This window comes from Schistocerca piceifrons, chromosome 3 (genome assembly GCF_021461385.2).
Source record: "Schistocerca piceifrons isolate TAMUIC-IGC-003096 chromosome 3, iqSchPice1.1, whole genome shotgun sequence".
In the NCBI taxonomy this organism is placed as follows: Eukaryota; Metazoa; Arthropoda; class Insecta; order Orthoptera; family Acrididae; genus Schistocerca; species Schistocerca piceifrons.
Genome location: NC_060140.1, coordinates 494423004 through 494440782, shown reverse-complemented (window position 1 = coordinate 494440782; position 17779 = coordinate 494423004). Strand labels below are relative to the sequence as shown.

General features: G+C 43.0%; 1 protein-coding gene across 1 annotated transcript in view; it reads left to right on the top strand.

The window, feature by feature from the left end:
* LOC124788772 (glutamate receptor ionotropic, delta-2-like) overlaps positions 1–16702 on the top strand; it is an 82434-nt gene extending 65732 nt beyond the window's left edge. Inside the window, exons 7-8 of the mRNA XM_047256055.1 lie at positions 9042–9253; positions 16400–16702. Of these exons, the coding sequence (XP_047112011.1) occupies positions 9042–9253; positions 16400–16702 (515 nt within the window). The remainder of the gene's footprint in view (positions 1–9041; positions 9254–16399) is intronic.
* The last annotated feature ends 1077 nt before the right edge of the window (positions 16703–17779 follow it).

The following is a 17779-nucleotide window of genomic DNA, read 5'->3' as shown; positions in this document are numbered from 1 at the left end:
TCAGCTCTTAACACCGACTTGCGATGATAATGCATGTTCGAAAATTTTGCGTTCCTAAAGCAAGTAACTAACATAATCAGTATCTTGGAAATTACAAGAGCACTTCCAACGTTGGTAGCATCTGCCTATAACATTTTTGTCACCCACAATTGCATTTCCCTCCTTCCACATTTCCCGGAAGTTCTCCACATACCTTCCGGGACTAGCACTCGTGGAAGGAAGGACTTAGTATCGAACCCATGTCACATGATCTAGTGCCACGCCTTCACTTATAAAGTCCTCGATGTAGGTCAGATGAGCCACCTTGTGTGTTGTTTCAATCTCACCTGAAACTAACTTTACTAGACGCGTTCGCTTTAGCCGGCCGGGGTGGCCGAGCTGTTCTAGGCGCTACAGTCTGGAACCGAGCGACCGCTACGGTCGCAGGTTCGAATCCTGCCTCAGGCATGGATGTGTGTGATGTCCTTAGGTTAGTTAGGTTTAAGTAGTTCGAAGTTCTAGGGGACTGATGACCGCAAAAGTTAAGTCCCATGGTGCTCAGAGCTATTTGAAACATTTTTTGTTCGCTTTACTTACTGCTCAGAAGACGGTTGGCTCTAGTATGACGACGTATATCGAAATACGTTTTTGTTAACACCAATAATATCCGCTAGCAAACTTTGTCCACATGGTGCGATTCAATTCATGCAGAATCCATACAGGAGGAAGAGGAACTAGATGTAGCTCTCTTACGTAGCAGTATTCGTGTTTGGTCGATTGCGGCATGTGACGTGCCTCTCCAGATTTGTATAGATCGTCTTAATAAGAATGCACAATTCAATGTTCGTGTATCTTTGTTCCGATCGGTTAGTAACGCTTGTTATTTCTCAGTTATCAATTAGAGACATTTCAGCTACCGAAAATCAATCGCTTTACTCTCGAACAACGTGTTGTTAACGTCAGAACATATATATACGACGAAAGTTCTTTAGAAACACAGATACATGTACGTAAAATTTTTCGGTCTGCCAAAGGCAACCCTATTGAACGACAAGTCGACATTTCAGTGAAAAGTTTGTGACTAGTCGTTCAGTTTATGACACCAAAGCAATATCGTATCGGCCGGTCTGCTGCAAATATAGCTTCAATAAATGAGAGTGTAGTCCAAAATCTCCGAACTTCGACGTACCACAGATTACAGTTTTTTATTCTCTTTTGTTTTTTAAAATAAAAAACTGAAATTAATGGCAAGTCGAATTTCGAAGACAAGAACTGTAATTTCGAGGAGCACCACGCAGAGAGTTATCAAAAAGATTTCACTGACACAACAACTTCTGTGGGACGTGAATTCACGGATTGGATGTTAGAAAGCCAAAATGTGGGTAAAAATTTTGCGAGGAATGCCATTTTTAGTGATAACGTGTATTTCCAACTAAAAGTCTCCGTGAACACGAGTAGCGTAACTGTCGGATTTGGGTCGCCACTAATTTTCGCACAGTCGATGAAGTACGGCGGTCTACTTTAGGGCGGACGTAGTGATTGGAATTAATTTCGAGAATATGACAAGTTATGCAGCGATGGTGAATGGCATCCGTTATCGTAACACGATAAATTAATGTCTTTGGCCCCAATAGAAGAGGATGGAGCTCGAAAGCAAGTAGATACGGAAAGATGGCGCCATATGTCATACTGTGCACAAATCACGCTAATTGTTGCAGGAGAAATTTTCGGGTCGTACCATCTCACTCCATGGAGACCAGGACTAGGCACCACAATCTTGCGATCTGGTGCCGTGTAGCTATTTCCTGTACGTTTACGCGAAGTCATTTGTTTGCACGAACAAACCGAAACCGATTCTTGAATGAAAGGGCCAAACCAAGTGCGTCATTCTGGAAATCAGTTCAAAAATTTGTGAAAATGTCTTTAACGTATTTGCAATAGGAGTAAAAGTCTGCCAGCAACGTTTGTCAGACATTGTCCCATAATGTTTATCACACGGAACAGCATTATATACTGATTGCTTTTCAATAGAAATATTTCATCGTTTCTGTAACCAATGTATTTTTTTCAAGTATTTGCATTTTTATTAGCATGCAGTTTGCTACTGAAACCAAATTCTCTGTAAGCGGAGTACAATCTGTTGCGGAAAAAAAAGAAATGAATTGCCGATATCCAATGTGCCTTCTACGACCACATTCGACGAAACAAGTGAGCATCCCACAAGTCTGTACATTCTTAAGATTAGGATAGCTGCATGTCGATTGTTTTGGATATATCTTCTTGTATATAATACCTTCCTTGTCCATTAAGCGTACAGTTGCAGAGCACTGTATACGAGAGTTGGAACTTAAATAGTGACAACTATTTATTCACAACCGATACAAAAGAGTTACATGTTTTCACCTGTTACTGTCCTTCAAAGTAGTCACCAGCATTGTGTAGAACCCGTTGCCAGCGATGTGGAAGGCGTAGTATACCGTTATCAGAGCCTGTTCTGTTGATGGTGCGAATGGAGCGCTCTAAAGTTATGATGATTCTCGTATACGACTTTGATGGTGTTATCCTAACGCATTACGTTCCTCCACGGTAGCCCGTTAATGCACAGTGCTACTGTTCGGTTTTGGAGCATCGCCTGCGACCAGCTTTGCGAAAGATGCGGGGACACTTTCTGCGCAACCCATCCATCATCTTTCATGACAATGTGCTGGCGCATACAGCGCAAGCTGTGGTTCCTCTGATCGGCCGATGGGACTGGGAAGTTACTGCACCGTCCACCATACTCCCCGGACTTAAGTCCTTATGACTTTGATTTGACTCTGAAGATGAAGGAACCACTTGGTGGCATTCGCTTTAGAACTGTTCCAGAGATTCGACAGGAAGTAGATCGCTCCATTCGCACCATCAACAGAACAGGCTCTGCTGACGGTATACTACGGCTTCCACATCGCTGACAACGGGTTCTACACAACACTCGTGACTACTCTGAAGGCAGTAACAGGTGCAAACATGTAACTCTTTTGTATCTGTTGTGAATAAATAGTTACCACTATTAAAGTTCCAACCCTTGTATCTGTGGGTCAAAAACAGTTTGCAGTAACACCAAAGTAACATTCCAGGCCTCAAATATCTGTAGACGCCTGTAGAAAGAAAGAACGATTAGTATTCAGTATTCTGTTAAAGACTACATCAATGGAGGCGGAGCATAAGGCTGGAAAAATACACTGAAGGACATAGTTCCTGTTTTTTCCCCCCATAGTAACCATCAAGACAATTGCTTCAAGTGGTTTAGAGAAACGAGGGAAAATCTAAATCTGGATTATGTGTTAGGGTCATTCAAATCAGACATAAGGAGGCTTTTTTTTTTTTTTTTTCATCAGTCTGCTGACTGGTTTGATGCGGCCCGCCACGAATTCCTTTCCTGTGCTAACTTCTTCATCTCAGAGTAGCACTTATAACCTACATCCTCAATTATTTGCTTCACGTATTCCAATCTCTGTCTTCGTCTACAGTTTTTGCCCTCTACAGCTCCCTCTAGTACCATGGAAGTCATTCCCTCATGTCTTAGCAGATGTCCTATCATCCTGTCCCTTCTCCTTATCAGTGTTTTCCACATATTCCTTTCCTCTCCGATTCTGCGTAGAACCTCCTCATTCCTTACCTTATCAGTCCACCTAATTTTCAACATTCGTCTACAGCACCACATCTCAAATGCTTCGATTCTCTTCTGTTCCGGTTTTCCCACAGTCCATGTTTCACTACCATACAATGCTGTACTCCAGACGTACATCCACAGAAATTTCTTCCTCAAATTAAGGCCGGTATTTGATATTAGTAGACTTATCTTGGCCAGAAATGCCTTCTTTGCCATAGCGAGTCTGCTTTTGATGTCCTCCTTGCTCAGTCCGTCATTGGTTATTTTACTGCCTAGGTAGCAGAATTCCTTAACTTCACTGACTTCGTGACCATCAATCCTGATGTTAAGTTTCTCGCTGTTCTCATTTCTACTACTTCTCATTACCTTCGTCTTTCTCCGATTTACTCTCAAACCATACTGTGTACTCATTAGACTGTTCATTCCGTTCAGCAGATCATTTAATTCTTCTTCACTTTCACTCAGGATAGCAATGTCATCAGCGAATCCTATCATTGATATCCTTTCACCTTGTATTTTAATTCCACTCCTGAATCTTTCTTTTATTTCCATCATTGCTTCCTCGATGTACAGATTGAAGAGTAGGGGCGAAAGGCTACAGCCTTGTCTTACACCCTTCTTAATACGAGCACTTCGTTCTTGATCGTCCGCTCTTATTATTCCCTCTTGGTTGTTGTACATATTGTATATGACCCGTCTCTCCCTATAGCTTACCCCTACTTTTTTCAGAATCTCGAACAGCTTGCACCATTTTATATTGTCGAACGCTTTTTCCAGGTTGACAAATCTTATGAAAGTGTCTTGATTTTTCTTTACCCTTGCTTCCATTATTAGCCGTAACGTCAGAATTGCCTCTCTCGTCCCTTTACTTTTTCTAAAGCCAAACTGATCGTCACCTAGCTCATTCTCAATTTTCTTTTCCATTCTTCTGTATATTATTCTTGTGAGCAGCTTCGATGCATGAGCTGTTAAGCTGATTGTGCGATAATTCTCGCACTTGCCGTCTTCGGAATTGTGTGGATGATGCTTTTCCGAAAGTCAGATGGTATATCGCCAGACTCATATATTCTACACACCAACGTGAATAGGCGTTTTGTTGCCACTTCCCCCAATGATTTTAGAAATTCTGATGGAATGTTATCTATCCCTTCTGCCTTATTTGGCCGTAAGTCCTCCAATGGAGGCTAGGAGGCTATAAAATGAAAACTGCTGAAAGGATTGTAATGCTATTGCCTGCAGAAGAAGGAATCGTCCCTACGTGAGAGCCAGGTTCCCAAACTCGCTGCTAGCGGGATCTGGGCGCACATGCACGTGACGACAGGCTTAAAAAGAAGAGCAAAAGCTTGTAGTGCGTTTTCTGACAGCGAAAGGAGCGCGGAGAAGGGAAATTCATTAAAGCACGGCACAAGCGTACGAAGAGCACTGAACGTCCTTTACAAGAGTCAAGGCATGACACAAACGCTCCAAGTAAGGACGGATGACATTGGCCGACGCACGATCTGGAACACCACACAGCATCACCGATACCACTGTGAAGCAGGCGGATGCTCTCGTTACTGAAGACCGACGAGTTGCGATGCCAGCCGTTTCCACAGAGGTCGGATTCAGTGTCGGAATTGCAACAGACCTTCAGTGCTCTCCGTACACTTGTACCATTGTTCGATGAATTTCCGCTACTCCCATTTCTTCCGGTGTAAGGAAACGCCCTGCATCCCTTAGCTCTTCTTTTGAAGTCTCCATTTCTCTGTTTTGAGCAATACGCGTCCACTTGCTCGTTCTGTCTTAACGTGCATCTGCGCGCACACCCCTCTGACGGCGAGTTACGAGCCTCAGAGCCCTTATTACGTACCACACCTTCTTCCTGAAACAATGGTGTTTAGATCTGATCAGTGGTTTTCATTTTACGGTCTCCGGCTCGTCCTTTTTTGAATGACCTTACTCTACACTAACAATAAATCTGTAAAAATGTGGAATCTGTGTCTTTGAACACATTTCTCCAAAACTACTAGACGAATTTACCTGGGGTTTTTGCAGGTAATTTGAGCGTAGCTTGGGGCACCGTACAGGTTTTAGTTGGCCAAAATCGGTCCAGGGAACAAATGATATTGTGATTTAAAGTTTTACTAAAACTGTCTTATCTGTCTATTTCTCTGTTTGAACACGCTAATCTCCAAAACTACAAGACGAATTTTCGTGTGATTTTCGTAGATAACTTGAACATAGCTTGGACTACCGTATAGGCTTTATTTCATCAAATGGGAACGCGAAAAAAAGATATCGTAATTTAAAGTTTTATCCAAACTGTAGTGTCTGTTGGAACACCCTAATCTTTTTCACGTGGTTTTACGTGTAACTTGTGCATAGCTTTGGGCAAGCCTATGGCTTTTTTCCATCAAAATCAGATCAAAGTACATAGTAATTGACATTGTAATTGAGAGTTTCATCCATACTAATATTATAAGTGCGAAAGTAACTCTGTTTGATACGTTTTCACGACTAACCTGCTGAATCAATTTCGACGAAATTTTGTATGATGATGCCTTGAACGCTGTGGAAGAACTTAGGCTACTTTAGGTAATGTGAAGTACAAGATAATTGTTGATTTGAAGATTTGAAGAATATTAGACGAATTAAGAAAAAATATTTACTCTTTGAGAAAGCTGTTTCCTCTTTGACTTTTGATCTTTATCGTATTTGTGAAAATGCTTTTGTTGGCTCGTACATGCTGTATGATACGATTCAAAGTAATGAATACAATGCTTCTGCAGTCTTCCGTGTGTTTAATCCATACTTACACACTATTTGTTGCATAATGTACACGTAGTGCAATGTATAGCTACTTCAGTATCACGAGGCATAGATGCGCGCTCCGGCCCATGGCCCTCTGTACACAGTGCTGGGCAGCGCATTGTGCGTTGGGACACTTTGGAAGGGGCGACAGCGGCGTACACGTCAAGAGCCGTGCTTACTCGAACAGCAGACACGTGAGGGCAACTGGTGTCATTGCAAGCACTGTCGCTAAATTACTCACCATCACTCATCGTAACGAAACTACTGATACGTGAGCGCAGCCGCGGTTAACAGCTAGTATACGAAACACAGGGCGATTTTTTTCCACGGTGTACAAACTCTAGCGATTGATCGATGAGAGGATACGGAACAAAAAAGGTCTACTGAACTTTTATCCGGAAATGCACGGTTTCCTTGCTAGAGACCATTTATGCAATCATACATTGTTACTGAGACTGCGGTCTAACACGTGCTGTACCATGCAACCACAGTTACAGAATGTGTTGAAAATGGTTTCTGTGTGTCACAGCGCATGCGCGTACGCGCTGCTGTAAGTTTTGTCTCACATGTTCACATCGGCCAGGCTGCATCCGAACAGTGTCAAAGGCAACATGGATATGCTGCTCCACTTTCTCCACACTGGAATGGGCTCTGCATACACGATGCTTTTGGGATGACCCGATAGCCAGAAATTGCTTGGGTTGAGATCCGGCGAACGAACAAATGGTTCAAATGGTTCTGAGCACTATGTGACTTAACATCTGAGGTCATCAGTTCCCTAGAACTTAGAACTACTTAAACCTAACTAACCTAAGGACATCACGCACATCCATGGCCGAGGCAGGATTCGAACCTGCGACCGTAGCGGTCGCGTGGTTCCAGACTGACGCGCCTAGAACCGCACGGCCACTCCGGCCGGCGCGAACGAACAAGCCATGCAACTGGACCCCCTCGTCCGATCCCATCGAACGGGGAAGACACAATCGAGATGCGCCTGGACGTTAACAGCGAAATGAGCTAGAGCACCATCATGTAGCAGCCACATAACTCTTCGAATCATCAATGGCGCTTCTTCCAGCAGGGGAGGTAAAGTCAAGCGCAAGAAACGTCGATAGTTCTGACCTGTCAGGCGACGTAGAAGGAAGAGCTGTCCAAAAATATGGTCGCCAAGTATCCCGGTCCACACATTCCGGCTGCACCGATGCTGATGATTCGCTGTCACCATACCATGGGGTTTCTGCGTACTGTCCCACAGATGACTGTTGTGAAAGTTGAAGATACCACTCCGCGTAAAGGTGGCGTCATCTATGAATAGGATGGATGACACAAATCTACATCTACATTTATACACCGCAAGCCACCCAACGGTGTGTGACAGAGGGCACTTTACGTGCCACTGTCATTGCGTTGGTGAAGAAACCAATGGCAAAACTGCTCTCGATGTGGGAAGTCTGTCGCTAGTAAGCCCTGCACACGCTGTAAGTTATAAGGGTAGTAACAGTTACCAGGAGAATGTTCAACACGGTCGTCTAGCTTATTCTGCATTGGCAGGCTAACTGGCTGGTACTGTCTGGTGGCCGAACATTTCGGGTACGTCCTTCATGATTTCCTGCTTCCTGGAACGACCTGTCTCAGATAAACGGCGAAACACTGTTGCAAACATTGAGTGCTATGGTTGTTGTCGGCGGGAATAGATATCCTGATACAACATTGCTGCCCGCCGCCCGTTGTCATTTGCCTTTCCGTAAGTGAACACCATGTCGGCAAGCTCTCGATTCGAGTACGGAACCAATGTGTACAACACTGTATCACTTCCACTACAAGGTGAGTCAGCAAGAAAAGTGGATTCGGACGCAACATTACCAATTACTATGGCAGGAGACGGCGCTAGGGTATGACGTATGAGGGACAGTACCACCCTTTAGGAGGAAACCATGCATACTGTAACTGTGGCTGCATGGTCCAGCGCTTATCAGACCGCAGTCTCTGTAAGAAAGTATGATTGAATAAATGGTCTCTAGCATCGAAACCATGCATTTCCGGACATAAGTTCATTAGCTTGTACACGGCGGAAAAAAATCACCTGTATATAAAAATTATTGATACGACAACGATGTCCTCTTAAGAGGACTAAATACACTTTCAATAATTATATAGTGAACCCTTACTTGAAAATGGAACAATAGCCGTACTCGCGATCGTACGTAAATAATTACATTTATGAATCGTCTAGGCGCAAAATATTGTAATTTCTAAATTACAAAAAAAAAAAAAAAAAAAAAAAAAAGGTTCAAATAGCTCTGAGCACCATGGGATTTAACATCTGATGTCACCAGTCCCCTAGAACTTAGAACTACGTAAACCTAACTAACCTAAGGACATCACACACATCCATCCCCGAGGCAAAATTCGAACCTGCGACCGTAGTGGTCGCGCGGTTCCAGACTGAAGTGCCTAGAACCTCTCGGCCACACCACCGGCTTCTAAATTACAGATGAACAGAAAATAATTAAATGAAACAAACGCTGCATCGCCTGAAATCGTATTTGGAATCGACTATGTTGTAGACCAGCTGCTAAGATGCATTTACAGTATTCTGTTCTGAAACTTCTGTTCGCAGGCAGCTCGCAGAGTGCAGACTGGCCCAGCTGGCGCATCCTGCTGGTGGTCAGCCTGGTGTGCGCCATGCTCCTGGACACGCACTATTCCGCCGCTATTGTCAGTTCTCTTCTTCTCCCGCCACCTAGGACCATCAACACCAAGGAGGACCTGCTCCAAAGTCCACTAGAGTTTGGTATAGAGAACATCAGCTACGTCCACAACCTTATAGAGGTACTACTGGCCATGCCGCTCTTGTTACTACGTAGACAGGTAGAGAGGTGGTTCATAGTTCATAGTCTTTCGACTAGTCTCCCGTTTTGGAGGCGGAATTCTGGTTTCTAGCGCGAGTCGCTTAAGTCAAAACGAGGGTACACAATTTTGTTGTGTGTTTAATCCTCTTGTGGCGCCAACTGAAACAGTTGAATTATGTTGCAATAATCATACCAAAAGCATTAGATAATTATAAACAGGGTGATTATAATTACAGTTTCAGGTTCAAAACACTGTAAAAGAGAACCGCTGCTCAGACTAATGTCACATTTGAAGGGAATGTTATTGAAGAAAAGGAAAACGTTATGGAACAAAAAAAAAGTTTATCCACTAGGTAACGCAATAGGCGTCGTAACATAAATAGGTTCGTTCGGCTACAAATGGCAGATGAATCACAACACGACGGCTACAGTGTGAGTTACGCATTAAGCCAACCGTACCGTGCAAAATGCATGACCGCACGAGTTTCGCAGTCAACAATTGAGGGACTGTTAGTTGGGTAATCCTACCCACCACGGCAAGGTCATACAACATCGGATGGGAAAAATCGATTTTTAATTATTCTGAGACTAAAAACCACATAAAAAAGCTCTCCTGTGTCTTTTATGTTGCATATTTTGTCGCTTACAGTGCTATATAGATACAAAATTTTCATTAATTTGGTTTTGCTTCCATAACGCTGCCCCTTCTTCGATGATATTGTGTTCAAATTTGACGTCATTCTGAACAGTAGTTTTTTTTTTTTTAGAGTGTTTTGAAACTGGAGCTTTTATTGTAATCATACTGGATATATATTTACATATTCTCACTAAATAGTAATAATCCTAGTTAGATTGTACCTTGAAAGTTGCCTTGCTTAATGAATCTCAGTTACAATACCGTGTGTTTCAGCGGGTTCTCTTTCAAACTAGAACAAACTTTCGACTCTGTGAGGTTAAATATTGTTATCAGTTTGTGATGTCGCTGTCACGCAGAGCGGATCACCACAAGAAATTAGGTTCTTTAACGCAGAAATTATATACTCTATTAATGATGGTATTGTTCAGGATACCAGCTACCAATAACGAATGCAAAAAAAAAAAAAAAATGATTCAAATGGCTCTGAGCACTATGGGACTTAACATCTGCGGTCATCAGTCCCCTAGAACTTAGAACTACTTAAACCTAACTAACCTAAGGACATCACACACATCCATGCCCGAGGCAGGATTCGAACCTGCGACCGTAGCAGTCGCGCGGCTCCGGACTGAGCGCCTAGAACCGCTAGACCACCGCGGCCGGCAATAACGAATGCAGCGCCTTGCGTTATTTACCTTAAGTTTTAATTTAAATGAAGAAATGCTTCATAGAGTAACAGTACATCTGTTATTACACCTCTGAGCGCCGTACATCTCTGTTCAATATTTGTAGTAACTAGCACGTACGATCTGGTCCACAGCTCGTGGTCTAGTGGGACGCCGGCACGGTAGCTCAGCCCTCTGTAATAAAAAAAAACCTGAGTTAATAGATCAACAAACGGAAAAAAGTGGGTAGAGTTGCTGCGTCTGCATCACGTGGTCCAGGGTTCGATTCCCGGCGGGGTTGGGGATTTTCTTTGCCCGGGGACTGGGTATTTGTGTTGTCCTCATTATTTCATCATCGTCATCATACGTGACAGTGACTAGATTTGACTGTGTCCAAAAATTTTGTACGGGCGCGCAGTTGAGCGGCCCACAGATCAAATGGTTCGAATGGCTCTGAGTACTATGGGACTTAACATCTATGGTCATCAGTCCCCTAGAACTTAGAGCTACTTAAACCTAACTTACCTAAGGACATCACAGAATATCACAAATCAAACATCATCATCATCATCATCACCACGAATAACCTGAGTAATAAACTGAGAACAGACGCGCACACGCCCTGCTTCTTCTAATGCAAATGGCAGCAGACAGGGGGGCGCAATAAACGCTGCGCAGAAGCGAACGCATTTCAGCCATTCCGCACATGACGTCAGAGAGGAACACACTGCGCTTGTATTCTTATGTTGGAGGCTGGGTGGTTTCGTGAGTGTGGTCATTTTCGCTTAGTTGCTTTAGTACAGTGGGTTATTTTTAAGTGAAAGTGCGCGAGCTATGTCAGGTGTGCTGTTGATTGTTAAGTTTCACAGTTGCAACAGTTTCAGTTGCCACCAGGTATTTTGAAGGATGTTATAGTTAGATTAGCTAACTCTAATGCTTCCTATAAATAAGGCACGTGTATAATTTCCTGATAAAAAATGACGGCATCCACCTGTTAGGTGAAGTTCGCCTAAACTTGTGATGAATGCAAAATGAAAATGAGGGTTATATATGTCTTGTTTACTCGTTAAAACTTTTCTCAGCGCCAACTTAGAAAATTGCAAGCTCATTTCGAACATTTACTTTGACAGAAAGCTGCAAAAACAAAAAGCTTCGCGCTTTTTTGCATGTTTTAATTCGACAGAACATTTTTAACCAGCTGTGTCAGTTTAAAAGCTGGTTAAGTTACAGGATGTAGAGGTAACATTCTAGCAGTAGCAGAATATCAATTCAAACTGAAAGCTGCCACAATTACATCGCATAAGTACACGACCGACACATTATAGCGCCGAGGAAGACCCTATTCCTTTGTGACGTCACAGCGTCAGCCGACTGGGCCAACGAGATATTCGGGGCATGCAACGAACCTGTGACGAACACTAATCGGCTTGTCCGCCACACTTCATGAACGCTCGGTTCCGTGCAGGGCCCACGATAAACCAATATGTAATTGAAAAGATTCCCACGAAAAGTTACTCGTTCCCCGCCGGAGACGGCTGCTGGCACCCGTAAGGCCTGCAGGGTCACGTGCTCTGACGTACACGCCACGGTCTATCTTTCTCGTGGGCCTCGGTCAGCCAATTGCAGCGCAGAACGCTTACTGCCTAACCATAGTTTTCTACGGACCTTGCAGCAGACATAGACAGACTACTCTCTGGGACAGCCAAATTAGCAAAAGGCGAACGAGAATAAGTCAACGATGTGACCTTGTAAATTCTGGCCATGGAAGTACAATAAAGGGCGATGGCGCTACAGACTTGCGATGTGAGGCCCGTCCACATTTCTGGCAATAGAAACTACAAGGTTCTTTGATATCTAATGCAGTTTAGAAACAAGCGTTGAGTGAAATCGCCTATACCTTAGTTCCGACAAGTTACCATATCTTTACAGTATTAGAAGTGTTTGACACGCAGTATGCTCTTAGAAGTTATGAACTTGGCCAATCAGTTATAGTTAAGTCTCTTTCGAAGCCGAGACTGTAAGTTCCCTGGCTGAAGTCTACCAGCAGCTTTTGCGCCAGAATATAAAATTCCATTCTGAACTCTAACCGCGAGGTCTAAGGCACCTTGCCACACTTCGCGCGCGCGACTCCCCCCCCCCCCCCCCCCCCCCGTCGGAGGTTCGAGTCCTCCCTCGGACGGGTGTGTGTGTTGTCCTTAGCGTAAGTCAGTTTAAGTTAGATTAAGTAGTGTCTAAGCCCAGGGACCGATGACTTCAACAGTTTGGTCTCATAGGAACTTACCACAAATTTCCAAAAAATTTCTGAACTCTAGATAGGTATTCATAGTGTATCTGGTAAGTTTTACTTGTAGTATTGTCGTAGTGAATTCCACAGTTCTCTTCTAAACCATTCTTGTTACGAGCCACATATTATATCAGGAAGTAAAAGAAGTATAAAAATATCTATGTCCATTAAGGGAGCGTTCCAAGATCTTCCATTATGTGCTTAACCTCATATTCTGGCAGTACTGACTCTTTTTTAGAACAAAGAGGGTCTATTTTTTTTGCTACGCTCTCACGATTCACATTAGATTATAACATAGGACAGTACTGAATGAAAGTATCCTAGGAATCCTCCGACACCAGATTTCTCTTTGCGGTAGACAGTTCACAACCATGTGTGTTTTTTTTTTAATTATATACCGCTTCCCTGTTTGCCGCCGGCGCTGTGGCCGAGCGGTTCTAGGCGCTTCAGTCCGGAACACCTAGATAACGTGGACTTTTGCTTTGCCTGAGGTGTTTCTCTTCAAAATGTACCTTCATTTTCTAGTTGGTGAAGTTATTGTCAAGGTGGAAACACGGGTCATCTGCTTTGGCGGCACTTGACCGTAACCTCCAGTTACGGAAGTGTTAATAATGGTCTTCATCAATATACATTCAGTAACTCCCAGATCTTTGTGGCTAGCAGCAAGAGCCCAATCGTCAGCATATCCAACTTTCGTCGATGTTGCCAGCGATATGTCTGCTGTATACAGGGAAAACAGAAGAGGACCTAGCACTGATCTTAGTGTGAGGCCATTACTAAGGTTAATTAGAGGCTCATCTTATTTCGTGTTTATTGCTTAACATACCATTGATGAGATTTCAAGTTATAGGGTGTGGTACGACTAAAGACATTTTCCATACGGCCCCTTGCCTTCACACTACCTGCACACAGCATCATACTGTTTGTTTGAAATCCTGCTTCAATAAAAGTTGTCAGTGAGTGAACCTGATCTATATTGCAGCTATTTTGCCGGAATCCTGCCTGAACAGCAGGCAAGTTTTGTAACATTTTGTGCCTGATTCTGTTACACAGGATTCTTTCGAAAAAATTATATGATGTACTAAGTAAAGCAATGGGTCAGTAGCTTTGCAGTATGTCATTTGGTTTACCTGGTTTCAAGGTAGCTATGATCTTTACTATTTTAAAATCATAGGATATGTTACCAGTTAGGAGAATAAGCTAGCCAGATTTTTACATAGTTCCCACTGTGGACTGCGAATTCTGAACAGATGCCATCAAAACCAGGTGCCTTCCTTACGTTCATTTCTTTGAGATCTGTGGCTATTTCCTCACTGCTGAATAGTCTAGAGTAGTCTGACTTAGGTTTATAAGCTAGTTTGAGTGCCTTTAATTCATTTTTGGCGTCACTTGTATGTTATCGATTCTGAGGAGTTCTAGAGATGGACTCAATGTTCTTAAATAAATTTGGCTACTTGCTTGGGTTAAAAACCTCCTTCGTACGACGAAGTGGGTTGGCACGTCCAACTTTTCCCAGCGAGGGCCAGGTTTTTCTGCTTGAGGTGCAGAAGCCGAAGGCCTCAGCTGTGTCAGTCCACTGCATACAGCGAGCTGCGTCGATACTGTGCAGAAGTTCATCACCTATTTCACATTCATTGTTACAAAACTTTTTGTACAGAATTTCGCACTTTCCCGTTAGTCCAGTTACATTGGGTGTTTGTTTTAACTTGAGACAACCAAATATCTCGAAAGCGATCCATCGTACGAAAAAATTTTCTAGGTGAAAAGTTAATATTAGTTGTAGTAATAGTATCAGTGATGCTGTAACTGGCCACCTCCTGTGAGGCCGGCCGGAGTGGCCGTGCGGTTCTAGGCGCTACAGTCTGGAACCGAGCGACCGCTACGGTCGTAGGTTCGAATCCTGCCTCGGGCATGGATGTGTGTGATGTCCTTAGGTTAGTTACGTTTAGTTAGTTCTAAGTTCTAGGCGACTGATGACCTCAGAAGTTAAGTCGCATACTGCTCAGAGCCATTTGAACCTGCGAGGACGGGGTCAACTTGGTTGTTTCAGATGGTAAAAATGGGAACCCCCATGTTTATTGCATATTTGGATTCTACGCTAAAAAGTACGTACAGTTTACTCGAAGGATTGCTTTCCATTCGTGGTAGATGACGCTGTAATCGACAAATATCAAGTGTGCATGTTTTTGCAATTAAAAACCGACGTATTTGACTCTCCATTTCATTTACGATGTAATAGTAAACCTTTGTGTTGTAACGGTTGATGTAACCCGAGTGTTGCAAATGTGATTGTACAGTACAGATAATGTGGCTAGATTTCTGGCCAATAAAAGCTTATGTTGTAAAGCAGTTTTCTGTTCGCTACGAGGCTGATTGTGATGAGTCCCCAAATCATGGGAATGCTTGATTTCGGTGGCTGCCCTCGAACTCCGCCATCAGCGTGACTGATTTCGGTGCATGTTTCCATCCAACCATCGTAACTCTCGCGCTGTGCTGCTACCGGCGTACTGCGAATCACAACCATTGTAACAAGATAAAATGTTCATGAAGCGATAATCAGAGGCGCACCAGCTATGGATACTCACCGAAATCAAGCACCCCAATGTTGAGAGACAAGGGGGCTCACCAAAATCAAGTATCCTGATGGGAGCAGAAAACTTGTTACATCCACGTCGTTGTTAATGGATCAGGCTGAACGTAGTTTCTAACCAGAAACTGAAAGGGTTAACTATATTCTACTACACAATACCATTTGCAACCCAAAAAGGCACACCTGATATCTTTCTATTACATCACCATCTACGACGAATGTAAAATAGTGATTTGAGTAAACCGTACAATTTTTTACGTAGAATCCGACTATGCAATAAAAATGGGGGTGGGGCGGTTTAGAATTGAAAATACGAAGTTGATCGTGCCCACTCAGGAGGGTGGTTAGCAGGTGGCCATTTGTAGCATAGACAGATGTCTTCTATATTAATATTAACTTTTCACCTAGAACATGTTTTCGTTTGATACGTAGTTTTCGAGATATTTAGTTATCTCAAGGTAAAATGAACACCGTGTATATTCCTCTCAGAAGCCTCTTTGCTGTGCATAGCACTGCTCCAGTAAATATATTATAGTTTGTGATTACTGGCCGAATCCATCCCACACATATATCCAGCTTTTTAGAAAATGCAATCCAGTCAACTCTTTTAAAGTTCCAGCTATTATAATTATAATCGTAGACATCTTTGAGTAATGGCAAGTCAAATTTGGGAAGGCGGTATGGTGGACTGTAACAAATTGTGATTTCCCCCCTCTCCTCATCACTCCCCAGAACCAAACCCCGAATCCGCATCTGACATCAGCTTTCATATGAACGGACATGAATCCCCTAAAGTCATACATACTCTAAATTCCATCGGATACTGTTGCTTGTTAGAACAGCTTACCTTACAACCCAGGACAGTACAATTCTAATCGTTTAATGTAGTTTGTGTGTTTGCTTCAGATACTTATTTTCTTCAGCATTGTTTATTTTATTATATTATGCAGATGAGTGAGGACCCTGTGGTACGGAGTTTGTACCTGAAGAAGGTTGCGCCACCAGGCGCCGTTCGGTCAAACTACTTCTCCCTGGAAGAAGGCATGACTAAAGTGGCCACCGAGGTGTTCGCGTTCCACTCGCAGGAGTTCCAGATGTACCCTCTGGTGGAGAAGCTGTTCACAGAACACGACAAATGCGCCCTCGTCACCATTCCGCTTCTCGCACCGCGGATGACCTACGTCGCGGTGGGCAAGAACTCGCCTCTCAGGGAGACGTTCACGGTCGGGTATGTTATGCGGCTGCTGCTGTAGGAAGTTACTTAGTTACTTACCGGCTTGCTCTATTGATCAAAGTTGTCGCTTCTCGCCAGGATTCCAAACTGACAGACCATTGATGCTTTAGGATGTGCAAATCAATCAGTCGCTTCTTATAGTCACGTTGTGGTATGAATTTCTTTTACCCCCCCCCTCCCCCCACAAGGTGATTCAGTACCTTCTCACTAGTTATATGATATACCCATCTAATCATCACTGATCTTCTGTAGCACTACGTTTCAAAAGCTTCTATTCTTTCTTTATCTGAACCGTTTATCATCCAAATTTCATCACATATTTCAGGAAACATTTTGGGAAAAGAGCGATCAATTTCAAGTCGTTCCTTTATTGTATGTTATGTTATGTTTCAATTTTTTGCATCACAAATATAATAGTTGTTAATCTTACAGCGAATGCTATAAATAGATGTCATTTTTAATTTAGTAACTAAAGTTTTTAACCATGTATTCAAAAAGTATTCATACTATTGGTTCGAATGATGTGTAGAGACGAGTAGGGAGGGGGGAGGGGGGGGGGAGCTTCCGCTGTTTAACAACAACATATCGTTGCTTCTCCAGCAGTTGACAGCATCTAGAGAGTTCTGCAGTTTCTGCTCTGTGGATCCGTCTCTACACATAAACTTCGATTTATTTTATATTACATTGTTTCTATTTTATCCGTATGTCCTTCTGTGTTTATAGTACTCTATATTCCAGAGTACGGTCCAAGGATGGCCCGCCTTTGGGTTGAAACCGGTCACCATAAATGTGATTTGTGCGATCTAGACTGTTTTTCTAAGTGCAATCAATGTTTCAGTTCCGTATAAGGCTTACACTGAAGACGAATACAGTCAGAAAAGAGTTACTTGTATTTAAATTTATATTCGATGTTAACAAGTATGTCATTTTCATAAATGCTTTTCTCATCTACTTCCTTTAACGCCTCGTTTCCTAATCTAACGCCCTCAGCTTCATACAGTCTAATGTGACTTCGTTCCGACTCTGACAGAATTACACTGACATCAGCAAACCTCGAAGTTTTTATGTTTCTCTCTGAACTGTAATAACCTTACCA